This window comes from Podarcis muralis, chromosome 10, assembly GCF_964188315.1.
Source record: "Podarcis muralis chromosome 10, rPodMur119.hap1.1, whole genome shotgun sequence".
NCBI lineage: Eukaryota > Metazoa > Chordata > Lepidosauria > Squamata > Lacertidae > Podarcis > Podarcis muralis.
This window is the reverse complement of record NC_135664.1, coordinates 50,075,945-50,092,184: the sequence shown is the minus strand read 5'-3', so window position 1 is coordinate 50,092,184 and position 16,240 is coordinate 50,075,945. Positions and strand designations below refer to the sequence as shown.

The following is a 16,240-nucleotide window of genomic DNA, read 5'->3' as shown; positions in this document are numbered from 1 at the left end:
TCTTTCTACTTTCACTCATTCCACCAGTTTTCTTTAGATTGAAAGCAAGCAGTGTGATTTACCAGTAACAGTCACTGTGTTAACTCACTGATTGCAATTGGGTTTCTGTGTAATTCTTAAGACTTTGTCAGAAGGTGTCTTTACATAAGCAACACTGGCTAGGAGACCTTTTTTCCTAACCTGTTCTTCATGAATTGCTGGTTCTTTGGAACTACCGTACTATTTTGTTTTATGTTACGCATTTTCATTGCTACTATTTTTGAAATTTAATATGAAACTACACAGGAAGAGTGCTACTCAGAAAGGTGGCATATAAATATTTTAAAATAATGCCAAAGTTGCAGGTTTGATCCGTGTATGCGACAGCAGCATATTCCACCATTGCAGGGGGTAGGACTAAATGATCCTCAAGGTCCTTTCCAACTCTACAAATTCTGTGATTCTGAATGACTTTGTGCCTCCTCTGCTGCCCAGGTTGAAATACTGTCCTGTGCCTAGATATGAAACAGCCATGAGGAATCCTAGTGTGTTCATTTGAAGAACACAATGGTTCACCTATATACTGTATGTTGTCAAATCTGGAAACCATTTACTCTTCAAGTGAACATTCCTGTGGGTGATTCTTTTGTTTGTGAGGTTTTTTGTGGTTAGGCAAGATTTAAACACACTCTGAAAGGAAGTTCTAGTGACCGAGAATGCTGGAAGCAGTTTAAAATTTCTATGCGTGTTTTTAATTGCTGTTAACAGACAAACCTGCCTCTCCAACTATATTTTAGTCAGCACCAGGCTAAGAAGCCCATCATCTTTCCCAATCATATCTGTGTTGTTGTTGTTTAGTCGTGTCCGACTCTTCGTGACCCCATGGACCAGAGCACGCCACACACTCCTGTCTTCCACTGCCTCCCGCAGTTTGGTCAAACTCATGTTGGTAGCTTCGAGAACACTATCCAACCATCTCGACCCCTTCTCCTTGTGCCCTCCATCTTTCCCAACATCAGGGTCTTTTCCAGGGAGTCTTCTCTTCTCATGAGGTGGCCAAAGTACTGGAGCCTCAGCTTCAGGATCTGTCCTTCCAGTGAGCAATCATATCTGTATCCTGTTCTTAATCCAAGAGTAGTTCCAAACTAGTTTGCTACAGTTTCAGCAGCTGCTGAGGTTTATGCTCCTGTGCTTCTTTAGTCTGGATGGTAACGGAGGAAAAACATTTTCGTTTGGCAGGCGCCACAACGATCTATGAAACCCGCAGGCACTATTGCAAAAGACCTGCACTGGCCACGTTTCTATTTCAAAAGCAGCAACTGCCTAAGGAACGTATTAGACCACAGGGCAGGGGTGGAGAGAGTGTGGGCGTGCTTGTGTCCCAGTTAACAATCCGCTGTGACGTCACCCGCCAACGTCATAAACCAATCGACCTCTCCGCTGAAAACCTCTACTCCCAAGCATGCTCGCAAAGAAGCAAGTCCCACACTCATTAGGGCTTGCTCTCCTGGCGAGCATGTTTGGGATCGGGCTCTTCCCCTTGGCTCGCTGAGTCATCCCTTCCGTAAAGCTCCCCAACCACATCGCCTTTGAAGTTCAGCTTGGAACGCTCCGGGGCGCTGACGTCACGAGGGCGGCGGTGGGAGGGAGGTCCGCGGACACGCCTCTCTCGGTCCCGAGGTGGTCACGTGACGCGCTCTCGCGGGCCATGTCAGCTGATCTCTTCTGAGCTGTGCGGCAGCGGCGATGGAGTTTCTCCTGGGCAACCCTTTCAGCTCTCCCGTGGGGCAGCGCATCGGTAAGAACGCCGGACCTCGCCGCGGCCCTCCTTTTACCAACTCCGCAAATTCGCTTCTGTGGCGTTTGCGCGTATTTCCCTTCCCTCCCCCCTCCCGTCGAGGTTCTTACCTCAGGCGGGGGGGGTTACCTTTAAGGTGAATAGGCGGGGTTCAGGGTACCTGGGCCAATGGGAGGACGGGATTATGTTGATCGGCAACGAGTGCTAGCCAATGGGGAGCGAGCTAGGAGGTGGGTTCTCGGGGCTGCCCTCCTAAACCAATCGGGGCTTGTGGTGAGGGGGGGGGGAGATGGGAGGAGTCTCGCGCACTAGATAAAAAGTTTTCTCATTTAAAGGGGCCGCGCCCCGCTCCGAGTGGGCGCCACGCCCCCTGGAGCCAAAGCCTCATCGCTGCTCACCCCGGCCACCTTCCCAAAGCGAGGGGAGGGGGGGCAGGGGGCTGCCTAAGGACAATATGGAGAGGTTGTAAAGTACCTGGCTGAGGGGAAAGTCCCGCTGTCCTCCTCGGCTGCCAACCTTATGGCTCTGTGTAGAGGCGTGGAGGAAGCTGCGGGTGTCGCAACGGCATTTGTTGGCAGGCCACTTTAAACAGGTGCTGCTTTCTGGCCTTCTGTTTGCACCTCCGTGCAGCACTCCAGGCAAGCAGGTCTTTGACCTAGAGATCTCAAAAGCCAGTCCTAAAAGTTGCTGATTACATATGGTTGTCCCGAGGAGAGACATAGAGAGAAGCGCCTTTCCAGAGAAACAGGCTTGATATTCTTTCCTAAATGTGTACATCCAGGGCCGGATTTAGGTTTGATGAGGCCCTAAGCTACTGAAGGTGATGGGGCCTTTTATATGTCCAGTTGTCCTTTGTCAACAACAAATTGTCGCTGTTTTTTGTGTTGAATATATGCTATATGGTAATTTATGGACCTAATAGGTATCTAAAGCCATTTGCACATAACAAAATATGTATTTTATCAAAGTAATACACAACACAGAACACTGTTGCGGTATGTAGGTTTTATTTTATTTGTGTTTTATCTTTTGGAAATGTACATCCAGTTTTTTCCCCTATACATTTTTTGGGGGGCCCAAGAGAGTGAGGCCTTAAGCTATAGCTTGTTTAGCTTATATGTAAATCTGGCACTGTGTACATGGCTGTAGGCACAGGTTGTGGCCCTTCATCTATGGGTTGATGTGCTGGGATGGCAGGAGCAGCACTGGGTAGCTGGCAGTGTTGCACTGGGTATTGTGGGAAATTTAAATGGCAGTGAGACCCAGCTGCCTGACACTTTGGGTTGTCTAGCCACAAAAAGAGAGCCAGTGGTGGATCCCGGTGGCGGGCCTGCTAGGATGTTTAGCAGATGACTATCGCTGATACTGGCTCTGAGTTGGAAGGCAGGGAAATTTTTATTTCTGAGGCAATCCAGTGGCATCTGTAGGAGGTGTGCTACAAGTGATTATAAAGCTGAGGGCAGATAAATCCCTTGGGATTCCTTGTAAACTTTACACAAACAGGAATACCACAGAGGCAGATTTAGGGAAATGTGATCAGTTTGGTTGCACTGTGCACAGAGCTTTGGGGTGCCACAATTTTGGCTGCCACTGCACCCCACACCAAAAAGGTGGGGTGGAGTGGGATGCCTAATCCTGTATATTTTCTCCAGGTTTCATTAGTTAAGGATGCACTAAAGCTGGCAGAAATTAAATGCTCTGTTCTGTTATTCGTATCCACTTCTGACAATGCTATGTTCACTTAAAGCTTCCATGGTGCATGGAGATTACTGTATTTTTAATTTTTTAAAAAAAAGTTAAGATGACAATATAGATATTACGTGGTTAAAATCGTGCATTTTCTGTCCAGTATAGACTTAATCCCTTTAAATGGTTATTGGTCATGGGTTTGTGACTGATTAATAAAGGATGATTCAGAAGTTGAAACATGAGGAAGAGCTAGCATAAAATGACAGTTCTCTTCATAGTTACTTATTTCATTCCCATGGCACACTCTGATTTGGCTGTACTGTACTGTACTGTACTGAGAATGTGTCTTCAGAAAATATCTCCTAGTAACAATGTATAAGACACTGAATGAACACTAAATCTATCCAATTAGGATTATTGTGAAGTAGTGGCTGATAAATCATTTGAGTAAAAGTGATTTGAAACTGAATGAAATACTGAAATATTTCTTTCTAGGTAATATTTCTAAAATCCCTATTCTGTAGTTTGAAAACCAACTTAAAAGCTTTGCCGTCTTTCAAGGGAGGCACATGTATTGTTTACAACAATGTAATCAGCACTGAGCCATTTCACAGAGAATAGCTAGGGTTAAAGTCCGATTTTAAAATCCATGTTTTACAACTGCAAAATTTGCAGCCAGTGCTGTGTGTTAACAATATAATGTTGCCTGTGATGTTCTACCCTGTCTTTAGAATAAATTCTTAATCTGATAGTTGCACTGAGAATTTTCACTGATACATCATTCCTGGCCTTTATTTTGAAAACAGCTAGTAAATGCTTCAGTTATAGAGCATACCAGAGCCCCCTGAAATCTGAAATAACCTGACCAGCCTGTAAAACATAACACTTAAATGTTGTGTGACAAAATTGCCAGTCGCCACACCCTGGAGGCAAACTGACACCCTCCTGAACTGACTTTGAAGTAAGCCAGAGACGCTTGCACAAGCTGAAGCTTGGAGTGCTCCATTTGCTAACCCACAATTTGGCATGTTTGTTGTCAGTGGGATTTGTGCTCCTGTGTCTGCTGTCTGATACACCCTTCTCTGCAGAAGCCATGTTGCCCTGGGTTAGTTTTCAGAAGGTGTGGATGGTTCTAATTACAGTACAGCTCTTGAAGCAGAGCCCAGCATCCAGATCCTTCATGTGACCAATGAATAGCCTTTGTGTTTATGTAAATCTTCATCAAAGCGGTAAAATCCAGGATTTCCTCCCCCCTTTTTTAAAAAAAAAATCACTAACTCAAAATCCATCCCATGAATTTATTACAAATAAGAAGCTGGAACTGATTAAAATTCCAGCTGTATGAAGCATCCGTCTAAAAAGGTGCTCTTTAAAATGCTCAGTTAGAGTGACAGAAGAGGTTTGTAGCACTGTCAGCATGCCTGTGGCCCACTTCTTTTGTAGATAGTGTTTGAGTGGGTGCGTAGCTCATTCTCTGTTTTTAAGGTCATTCCAGAGGTCCCCTGCGGTAATGCTCCCTCCTTTCTTTTTTATCTGATAATCCCACATTCACTCAGATGAAGGATGGGAGCAATTAGATGATACAATTTGAGTTGAACGTTGAAGGGTTTTGTACATATGTATTTCAGGAGACTCCCTATCAAGCAGTTAAAAAAAAACTCTGAGCTAGATTGTCAGGTGTCAGAATTGGACCACCCACACTCACCCACAACCACTTCCACTTGAATGCCTATGGTCTGTCAGAGGGATTGTTAATTGCTGGAAATGGCACTGACAGTTTCCATAAAACAGATGATAAGCTGAATTAGTAGTAATAACAGCATGTTCTGTTTGGGTCTGGAGGAGAAGTGTGCTTGATAACGATTTTAATTTGTTTTCCTTTATAATCGATTACTGAAAAATAATTTAATGTAATAATATACTTTTTTATTTTGTTGGGTTAATTTACTTCAGTCAACTATTTTATGCTATTTTAAATTAATTTAAAGGGGTTTGTGGGGTGGTAGGTCTACATCTACAAGATGCCCACCTTTGTCTTATGCTAGGTAGGAGAAGAGGGAAGTGGGTGGCACTGTGGCCTAAACCACAGAGCCTAGGTAGCTTGCCGATCAGAAGGTTGGCGGTTCGTATCCCCGTGATGGGGCGAGTTCCCGTTATTCAGTTCCTGCTCCTGCCAACCTAGCAGTTTGAAAGCACGTCAAGTGCAAGTAAATAAATAGGTACCACTCCGGCTGGAAGGTAAACAGCGTTTCTGTGCGCTGCTCTGGTTCGCCAGAAGCGGCTTAGTCATGCTGGCCACATGACCCGGAAGCTGTTTGCGGACAAACGCCGGCTCCATCGGCCAGTAAAGTGAGATGAGCGCCACAACCCCAGAGTCATCTGCGACGACTTAATGGTCAGGGGTCCCTTTACCTTTACCTAGGTAGGAGAAGAACAGCCCCTTTCTCCCAAAGATCTCATGGAGGCCTTCCTATACCTAAGCTGGCAGCTGAGCCCTGTCCCTAGTTTGCATGTCCTAACACCTTCAGTGGCAAAGTCTCTATCCTGGCATCCATATACTTCTGGTCTAGGTACGTAGGTGTAGGTCCTAGGAATATATATTCACAGACAGATGTCTGTTCTATCACATTTACTTCCTTTCAGAACTGAATAATCATAATAATAATTATAAATATTACAGGACACTTTGAAAAATTGCATTCAGTATGCTTCCCAGTTGTTACCACAGGAATGCTTCCAACAATCCTATAAGCTATGCTAGTATTATATCAGTGTTGCAGGTATGCGGCTGAGTCTAAAATATGAGTCTATGGTCCCTAGTGAGAATATGGTTAAGCTCTTGGGCTGCAATAAAGCTAGCAGTAAACCCCACTGAACTGAATGCCAGCCACCCGCTATAAAACTTTGCCTGTGTGTGTTCTGTGCTGACCAGCAAACACATCATGGAAAGTTGTGTAGAGTTTAACATGTGGACATTTACTTTCATTAAAATAGATGAAATACTGCAATATATCTGTATCTCTCTATATCTATCTGTCCGACAATCGGTGTGCATTGCGAAAATGTGCAGCCTTAGTTTTGAAAGCAGTTTGGATTTTCTGTGTTTATTTTTTATTTAGGATATGCAGCATATGCCCAGCCTTCCTTATATATTGTTGCTCGCATTGTCCTTGGATTTATTTGCTAATCTCACTCCTGTCTCACCATGTACTGGCTGGTGTTGGTCTCTGCTCTGATTTCTGTGTGTACTTTACATGCGTCAAAATACAAGGAATTGTTTCAACTTCCAAAACTGTTGCTGTTGGCCATAATAAAACTGGATTCTAAATTGATGGATTAATAGTAATCTAGGTGTTTGGCTGAATTCTGCTCCTTGGGACTTTTCTTCTTATTAGTAAGCCTCTTTCCTGAGCAGCTAGAGGAATATGTGCAGTTTGTTTGCATTCCTTTCTGGAAAGTAAATATTTTGGGACCTTGAATAGATCTCTTCACATTGGGGTAGAGGTTAGCAAAGTGAACCGAGGCAGAGGGAAATGTAATGAAGAGGAATATTAAAGTGTCCCCCTTTTCAGCAGCTCAATCAGTGAGTCTTTTTACACAGAAACGTATTCAAAAGTGGTATCCCCCACTTTAATAACCTAATGAAATTTGAGTGTGGTATACTCTGAAAATAGAATTAAAATTATCTCACGTGTGTTTTGGGTTTTGTTTTGTTTTTAAAAGGTACTAAAATTGCTAGCTTCTGATCCAGAGAATTTCAGTGTATCGTCAGGATCTGATGACTTTAGCAGCTATATATTTTACCTATCATTTACAGTCGTACCTTGGAAGGAATCCATTCTGGAAGTGTGTTCGACTTCGAAAATGTTTGTAAACCAAAGCACGGCTTCTGATTGGCTGCAGGAGGGTCCTGCAGCCAATCAGAAGCCACGGAAGCCCCGTCGGACATCCAGCTTCCAAAAATAGTTCACAAACTGGAACAGTCATTCGGTCCAAGTTTGCGGTGTTCGGGAGCCAAAACGTTTGAGAACTAAGCTGTTCGAAAACCAAGGTACAACTGTACCACCCTTCAAGGGCTATTGTTGCCAAGCCTTTTCTGTGCAGATTACTTCCAGCCCTCCTTATCTCATTGGCATCCTTGACTTCTCCTTAGACAGCAGTGATAGGTCTGCCTCTCCATCCCTTTCATCAGAGCTTCAGAATTTCTCCCAGGAAAGCTTTTTTTTAATATATATTTGCAACGCAGTCAAGTGTTGGAAGTTCTGCTTACCTTATACCTGTCAAAGGCAGAGGAGCACTTCCATGTACAATTGGTGGCCATCCTAACCTGTACTTCTAAGTGCAATGCTTAGTTGTCCCACTACTCCACTGGCCACTGGTACATGCTACTGTGAACAATAGATAGAGTTGTTCTCTGTTTCCCTCTTTCCTTCCGCCTATTATTTTGCAGACTTTCATGTGCCACTGCTGCCAGGCTGGTATCCATTTTCTCTTTGTACACTGTCCAGGCTTCTGCCTAGACTTCCTGGGCCCACTTGCCACAAGGGGTTAAGGCTGAGCTGATTACAGGGTGGAGACGCTGGTAATAACAACTTGCTGTTCAACATTCTGCTGTGAGTAACACCGCCTGAAAGAGACACCATCAGACGAAGACTGGGTTTGCCCTCATTGCATTCTGTTACCCATCCCACTCATTTGGATGCTAAGAAGTTAAACAGCTTCTCCATTTTTGTACGGCCAGAGTTAACCCATGACATTTTGGTGTGCCTCTTCCCCATCCCACCCCCCAGTAAAAATATAATGAAAATACTATGTAACAATTTGCCTTGTAATGAGTATCCCAGAATTTGCTGTCTAAGGCGAGCAGCTATCCTCTCATGAGAAGGCTCCCATAGGACAAGATCCATATGGAAATAAGAAGCTTGATTTCCCCTCCTCCTTATACATTCACACGTATTTACTCCTGATTTGGCTTGATTTATGGGGCCTCTTTGGGAGTCCTTAAGAATGTGAAAGAACCTACAGTGAGGGGGGAAAGTATTTGATCCCCTGCTAAGTTTGCCCTCTGACGAAGTAATGACTAGTCCATACTTTTAATGGTAGGTTTATTGTAGCTGTGAGAGACAGAATAACAACAGGAAAACCCCCAGAAACCCAGAAGACAAAAGTCACTGTAGATATTTCTGGAAGTTTACAAACAGGCTGCTGAGTTTCCCCCGTGTTGTTTGCCCTACTCTCTGGCCTTGCAGCATGGAGATTCTGCTCCTAGCTGCTGGCCATGTTAGCTGTCTGTTGCTTCACTTCAGCTCCCCATTGCAATTCTCCTTGCAACACAAGAGAAGAACAAGGAAGTCACTGTCTTCCCTCCTGTGTCTTTGATGCTGTACTGCAAGGAGAATCCTTGCACTGCCAGAGGGTGAGTGGCCTGAAGCCAGCGGCATGAAGAGAAAGCTGGAATAGGGCTCAGGTGTTGGCTGGTTACAGTCAGAAGCTGTCGCTAGGTGGAGACCTGGGAACAGCAGTGGCTCAGGAGGCAGTTGTTTATAGGCTACTGTACCAGCATCTGGCGACGAGGGATGGGGACCTGTTGCCTGGACCAGAAGGTGTTGTGATGCAAAGGTTTAGCAGCTGCTGGGTTTGCCACCATTCAGGTACAAGGCAGCTGAGTGGCTCGCGGTGGCCAGCACAGGCTACTGATGTCATGGTGACCTCACAGACTGCCAGTGCTTCTGACCATATGGAGGCTATTTCTAGGCCTGTTGTGGGAAAATATTATTGGGCAGGGGTGTATATTTGGAATCTTGCCTCTTCCTTTCTTCCATTCTCAGTTCTTCTGCAGCTGCCATTCATAAAGCCTGAGACTTTTAATTTCATTACAATGAGCTGGGGAAAAAATGTTTTAAAAGATAATTTGTTAAAAACCCTTTTTCTTTTTGGTATAATAGATGTAAGTGTATTTAAAGACCCAAAATCTCTTATTATGTATGCAACAGCAGCACGAATGGCATGTGCTCAGAAGTGGAAAGGTGATACAATACCGACAAAGAAAGAATGGCAGACAAAATTAATATAGAGAAATAGAGAAATGGCAAGATTAACGAACAGAATAAGAGATCAGGATGAGAAAGTATTTAAAGATGAATGTTTTATAGATTGTTTTGACAATTATTGTAAACATATTAAAAAGTTAGCAGTGATAGAGTACATTCAGCAGTAAGAATTACTGGGATATAAAACGATGAAAAAGAAGATATTGGGGGGGGAAATAGAATATGTAGTGAAGAAGAAAATAATAAAATTAAGGGGGAAGGGAAGTAAAAAATACGTGTTTTACATTTGTATTATTGTTATTGTTTAAATTGTAAAAATGAAAGTGATAAAAATTAAAAAAGAGAGGCTCTTAATCTCAGGGCTGTGGGTTCGAGCCTCACACTGGGCAAAGGTTTCCTGCATTGCAGAGGGTTGGACTAGATTACCCTCATGGTCCCTTCCAACTATGATTCTATTCTTCAAAAGCAGATCTAGGGATGTTGTCTGTTTTCTTCCTCCTCCAGAGAAAGCTACTGATGGCTCCCTACAGAACGAAAACTGGGCCCTCAACATGGAGATCTGTGACATCATTAATGAGACAGAAGAAGGGTAAGGAAGCCAGTGCTGCTTACAAGACAAGTGGCCTTATCCACATGCTTGCACGTGCTCACTGACGGACTTGCGTCAGTCTACTACGCTAATGTGTATGAGTGGAAAAAGTGTTCAGGAAAAAGATCTCTTGAGTAGGGGTTGGCAATGTAAGTCATTAGTCTTAAAAGCCCAAGTCCCTTGACACCTTCAGAAGAGAATGCTGCCAGAGCAACATTCTGCTTGAAGCCGCCTTTTGTACCACCAGCTGCCAGATATGCCATTAGCCCTTTCCCGCAATTTTTTTCACATAGTATTAAACTCTGTCTTGCATTCTTTCACTGGCATTTCCTATTTTTGTTCTTTTCCTTTTCTCACAAGGACAGCTTGCTGCTCAATGGGTTCCTTCTTTATTGTCCTCCTTTCCCTTCTTCATTTCTCTCTCTCTCTCTTTCTCTGTTTCTGCCGCCTTTTCCCTCGCTGGGAGTCTAATACTCTCCAGGCTGGTGACTACGGAGACAGGAAAAATCTCAGCTGGCCCATTCAGTGCTTTGACATTATGCAGTTCCAACTGAGGTTCTCTCAGGTATACGGATAGTACAGTAATAGCAGAGAGGTGCAAAGAAGTGTGAAGTTTCCAATCCATCCAAATCCTTAATTTTCCCCTGCCAATCTTTTCTTCTTCTTCTTCTTCTCTCATACATATACCCTGAGCAACCCAGCTTTGAGGCATCCAGAAATCTGAGGAATGCCAAACCCATCCATGCTGAACACTATAAATAACTCTCAGTGGGCTTGCTGGCGACCTCAGGAAGGGCAAGAACAACATGCAATAGGAGTGGTGCCTCTCTGGAATGCAGCTCAGCGCTTACGTGGCTGCAGATATCTCCCCACACAGAAAATAAAGGAAGCCTTCTTGTTCTTTTCATTATTGCAACGTGGTATGGCTTCAGGCTGCATTGTCCTGTTTCTGTCAGCTGTATCTCCTCGCGCCTGCCTTGCAGCCCCTGTGTCTATTCCAACCCTAGGCCTTTGTCCCACCGTGAGCTCCGCATGACTGCATCACACACACAATTTTGTTTTTCATACAACACCATCATGGCTCATTGGGTCTGTTCTAGTAGGTTCCATATTTTACTTGGACATTGGGGGGAAATGGATTTGCATCCTAGCTTAGCTGTGTGCTACTCAGGAGCTCCCCATCTGAATTTGTTGTGAGAGTAAAAGATGTGCATCTGATAGTGTGGTCTAATCCGTGGGCAGTTGTTTGCCTTTATTTATTTGTTTTCAGGAGATGCAAGGCTCATTGCTGTAATTTTTGTTATCGGGGTAAACATTGTGAAGCACTTTTAATATGCTAAGTGTCATTGGTGATGTGAATAATAATAATAATTTGTTATTTATACCCCGCCCATCTGGCTGGGTGTCCCCAGCCACTCTGGGCAGCTCCCAACAGAATATTAAAAACAGAATAAAACATCAAACATTAAAAACTTCCCTAAACAGAGCTGCCTTCAGATGTCTTCTAAAAGTCAGATAGTTGTTTATTTCCTTGGCATCTGATGGGAGGGTGTTCCACAGGGCAGGCGCCACTACCAAGAAGGCCCTCTGCCTGGTGTAAGCTAGTAATCCTATTCATGTGAAGGCTAGTAATCCTATTCATGGCTAACTCCCAGCTTTGAGGGGACCCTCAGCAAGCTGTCATCTGCTGGTCCACCCTTTCCCCACATCTGTGAGTCCTCTGGCATCACTACCAGGCAACAGCACAGCAGTTGGGCTTCGATACCACTGAGTAGCCCCCAACCACCCTTAAAAGGTAAAGGTACCCCTGCCCATACGGGCCAGTCTTGACAGACTCTAGGGTTGTGCGCCCATCTCACTCTATAGGCCGGGGGCCAGCGCTGTCCAGAGACACTTCCGGGTCACGTGGCCAGCGTGACGAAGCTACTCTGGCGAGCCAGAGCCACACACGGAAACGCTGTTTACCTTCCCGCTAGCAAGCGGTCCCTATTTATCTACTTGCACCCGGGGGTGCTTTCGAACTGCTAGGTTGGCAGGCGCTGGGACCGAACAACGGGAGCGCACCCCACTGCGGGGATTCGAACCGCCGACCTTTCGATCGGCGAGCCCTAGGTGCTGAGGCTTTTACCCACAGCGCCACCCGCGTCCCCAACCACCCTTAACTGCCCTCAAAATCCACTGCCTCCTAGCATGGTTACATTTGTCTTCTGCTTCTCATTCTCTATACTACAATGAATTTCGTTCCACCTTCTCACCCCACCCCTGCCAAAAAAACCACCCCACAACACAGTAATGCAAAGATAATTAGCTTCTTGCCTTGTGTAGAAAAGTTTGTTAGGTGTTGCTAAAGTTTTGGGTTTCATCCAGAAAACTTGTAAAGTGTCAAGAAAGCAAGACATGCCGAAATAAATAACGGTGGTTTGGTTTGTATGTCTTGCTTTCTGAATTCTTCATCTTCCGTAACATGGCAACAGATAGCATGTTCACTATTACTCCTGTAAAGCTACTGGTGGAATGGATCTCAAGCTTGCAGAATGAATGTGCTCTTTGAAACAGGATCTTCAGTAGGTGGGATGTTTATGTTCTTCTCTGATTTTGCCCAACAGCTGTCCCTTACTGGCATGCTATATATGACTCTTTCATTTCATTCCAAAGGAGACAACAATATAGGACTTTACCTGGACTTTTCCTTTCACATCTTTTTGTTACTTTTTTTTAATTAAATTTATGTACGTATCTGTAGCTTGCTCTTTGCATTCTTTGCAATTCTTGTTCCTGTTTATATCTGCATTTCTGCCTCTGATTCAAGCAAATACACTTTGGGGATAAGATACTGATATTGTAGGAATGGCTAGCTTGGCAGACTCGATTGGCTGGTTGAATTGGGTTCTTAACAGTAGCGACTGAGAAACAAAACTGATGAAACCTTATGGCCTGCCAAATTCCAGCTGCATACTTTGTCTCTGTTCCAATGCTAGTTCTTTTGTAATCTTGTTTTTTCTGTTCTTAGCCCCAAAGATGCTTTCCGAGCCATAAAGAAAAGGATTGTAGGGAATAAGAACTTCCATGAGGTGATGCTGGCTTTGACAGTGAGTATGATACCCTTTTTTCAATAACCACAAGAACCCGTCAATTTCTCCCCCCCCCAACCCAACAGTATTCTGCATTTGCTTCTTGTCATCTATTGCAGGGGGAGTTATAGGGGAGAGTGCCATTATAATCATTTGATTCTGTTTACTTCAGTAGCTAAATCAATGACAGAGATAGTCTGAAGTCTTTCAGAGGTATATCCAAAAAAGGGGGTATAACCTTTGAGCTGGGATGTTAAATCTTGGATTAAGTAGTGGGAAAGCACCAAAAGACTACATAAATATGTTGTGCGTGTTTGATTTAGTCAAAAGCAAGTGGAAATACCCTGGGTACCAAAACATAGCCTTATGCCTGCCTGCCATTTGGAACTTTTGCAGTGGAAATACTGATATTTCCAGTTGGGATTACATGGGAAGGAGGACCGAAAACCCCTTCACTGACATCTTATTTGGTTCTACAGGTCCTTGAAACATGTGTCAAAAACTGTGGCCACCGCTTCCACACGCTGGTCGCTAGCCAGGATTTTGTAGAAGGTGTGCTGGTGCGAACTATTCTTCCCAAAAACAATCCTCCGGCCATTGTACACGACAAGGTGCTGACCCTCATACAGGTGAGTGCATGAGATGAGTTGCACAAGTGTGCACAGTTGCCTTCTTTCGCAGGCGAATAACTCCCAGCAAATTAAACAGAAGGGAGCAAAGGAAGTCAGTTCAAATGTAAGTATGGCAAGGTGCTACTTTGTGCATTAATCTCTCTAGCACTGTGTCTGCCCTTCAGGGGCTGCCTACCATGCTGCACGCAAACAGTGTCACAGAATTAAAATGTGACCTCCACAATATATATAGTTATTTTGAGTCTGAACCTGGGCTGAGGCACACACCCAGGTTTTTTCAGGTCTGAGTGTATTCCATTCCTTAAAAAGTAAAAAAGTTACACTCTTTACAATCCAAATCCTCAGTCAAGAAAAGCTGAATTCGGCAACACACACACATATATAGATATATTCAATTTGCATAATATAATATCTCATTTGCATAATGTGTTCTGCAGCATATGCTGTTTTGCATAATGTATCCCGGTGTCGGAAGAAGGAAGGTAGGAGGAAGAAGAAGGTATACAGGGCACTGAAACCTGCTTTCAGCTACCAAACATATTATTCAGCCACGGCTGAGGTTTCAGCTGACATAGTTGACACATTTTTTAATACATATATTTGACGCCATAAGGCCTAGAAGCTAAATAAATAAATAAAGCAGAGATTTTCAGGAAACTTGAATCCAGCTCCCGATACCACATTATGCAATTTTTCTGTGCTCTTACAGATTCTTAGCAATAACACACTCTGCTCTTCTCCCCCATGAGAATTTAAGAAAGGGAAGACTGATTATGAGACTGTGAGGCGGTACCTGTTTTCTGTCTCTGCAGTCCTGGGCAGATGCATTCCGTAGTACACCAGACCTGACAGGAGTTGTGGCTGTTTATGAGGACCTGAGGAGGAAAGGCTTGGAGTTTCCCATGACTGATCTGGATATGCTCTCACCCATCCATACACCACAAAGGGTAAGGTTAACACTTTTCTTTCGTCATGAGGGTCTTTTTAAGCCCGTAGCTCCTGGAAGAGTATAATTCAGCCTTGCAAATAACCCCACAAAAAGTTACTAACCTGCAAGCATATTTACTAGTTTGCTAGGGTCTGGCAGAAGAGAGGCAGAGAGCTCCATTCCTCTTGCACCAGCCTGCTGCAGTTCTGTTCTAGAGACAGAGGAGGGGGATTCCCTCTCACCTTTGGCAGCCCACTTAGTTTTCATGCTTGGGGGGAGAGATGCAGTGACCTACTGCTCCCCCTTCTCCGCCATCCAGTTCACAAGCCTGCATGGAATCCCAGGCACTCTCCTGCATGCTGTTTCTTCTTGTCTATGGCGACGAGGGAAGGGCTTAAATAGAAAGCTGGTGTAATGTGAAGAGTGAAGAACCAGAGGGAAAGGCATTTGCAAAGGGGGAACAAACAGAGAGCCCAGATTCTGTGTTCAAGATGTGTAGAAATTATGAATATTTCCAGCATTTTCAGCAATAATGTATGCACTGCTGTTGCTTTCAGATATAATGCTGATAGGTTTCTTTGCTATTTTATAAGATAAAGCAACATTTGGATTATTGGAAACATTTGTATTTGTCTGAAGTGGTTTCCTACTTCACAATGGTGAAGAAAAGCTGGCCTGAAAGGTTTGACCCTAGTATATTTTCAGCCGTTTCTCCATTAGTACAAGACCTAATTCAGTCTCTTCAGTTTTAAAAAGCAAGCAGTACATTGAAGCTTACTAGAGCCCTCACTGCACATATGGAGACAAAAACCTCGTTTCCGCCAGCTCATTGGGACCTGTGGCTGGGGTGCGTCTCAGTGAGGGCAGTCTGTTTTGGAATCCATAAAGGACCCCTGACCATTAGGTCCAGTCGTGACCAACTCTGGGGTTGCGGCGCTCATCTCGCTTTATTGTCCGAGGGAGCCAGCGTACAGCTTCTGGGTCATGTGGCCAGCATGACTAAGCCGCTTCTGGCGAACCAGAGCAGTGCACAGAAACGCCGTTTACCTTCCCGCCGGAGCGGTACCTATTTATCTACTTGCACTATGACGTGCTTTCGAACTGCTAGGTTGGCAGGAGCAGGGACCAAGCAACGGGAGCTCACCCCGTCGCGGGGATTCGAACCGCCGACCTTATGATCGGCAAGTCCTAGGCTCTGTGGTTTAACCCACAGCGCCACCCGCGTCCCTGAATCCATAGAGGAGGATTAATGGTCAGCCCTGAGAATGTAAGGAGGTTTGCAGGCTTCATGTCCAGCTCGTTACTGGAGAGCCAGTGTGGCGTAATGGTTAGAGTGTTGGACTAGGACCTGGGAGAGCAGGGTTCAAATCCCCACTCAGCCCTGAAGCTCACTGGGTGACCTTGGGCCAGTCACCATCTTTTGGCCTAACCCACCTCACAGGGTTGTTGTATGAATGAAATGGGGAGGAGAACCATGTACACTACCTTGAGCTCCTTGGAAGAT

The 16,240-nt window shown here is 44.6% G+C and overlaps 1 protein-coding gene across 5 annotated transcripts in view; it reads left to right on the top strand.

Moving 5' to 3' along the window:
• Nucleotides 1–1,619: 1,619 nt before the first annotated feature.
• The window catches only part of TOM1 (target of myb1 membrane trafficking protein), a 31,050-nt gene continuing 16,429 nt past the window's right edge, over nucleotides 1,620–16,240 (top strand). For 3 of the 5 annotated variants that reach the window (XM_028745926.2, XM_028745927.2, XM_028745925.2), the window contains exons 1-5: nucleotides 1,620–1,777; nucleotides 10,021–10,105; nucleotides 13,116–13,194; nucleotides 13,656–13,805; nucleotides 14,621–14,755. In XM_028745926.2, coding sequence (XP_028601759.2) covers nucleotides 1,726–1,777; nucleotides 10,021–10,105; nucleotides 13,116–13,194; nucleotides 13,656–13,805; nucleotides 14,621–14,755 — 501 coding nt within the window. In that variant the 5' untranslated portion in view covers nucleotides 1,620–1,725. Of the gene's footprint in view, nucleotides 1,778–2,345; nucleotides 2,370–2,576; nucleotides 2,598–10,020; nucleotides 10,106–13,115; nucleotides 13,195–13,655; nucleotides 13,806–14,620; nucleotides 14,756–16,240 lie in introns of those variants that run through there. The other 2 variants (XM_028745930.2, XM_028745928.2) reach the window with 2 other exon arrangements.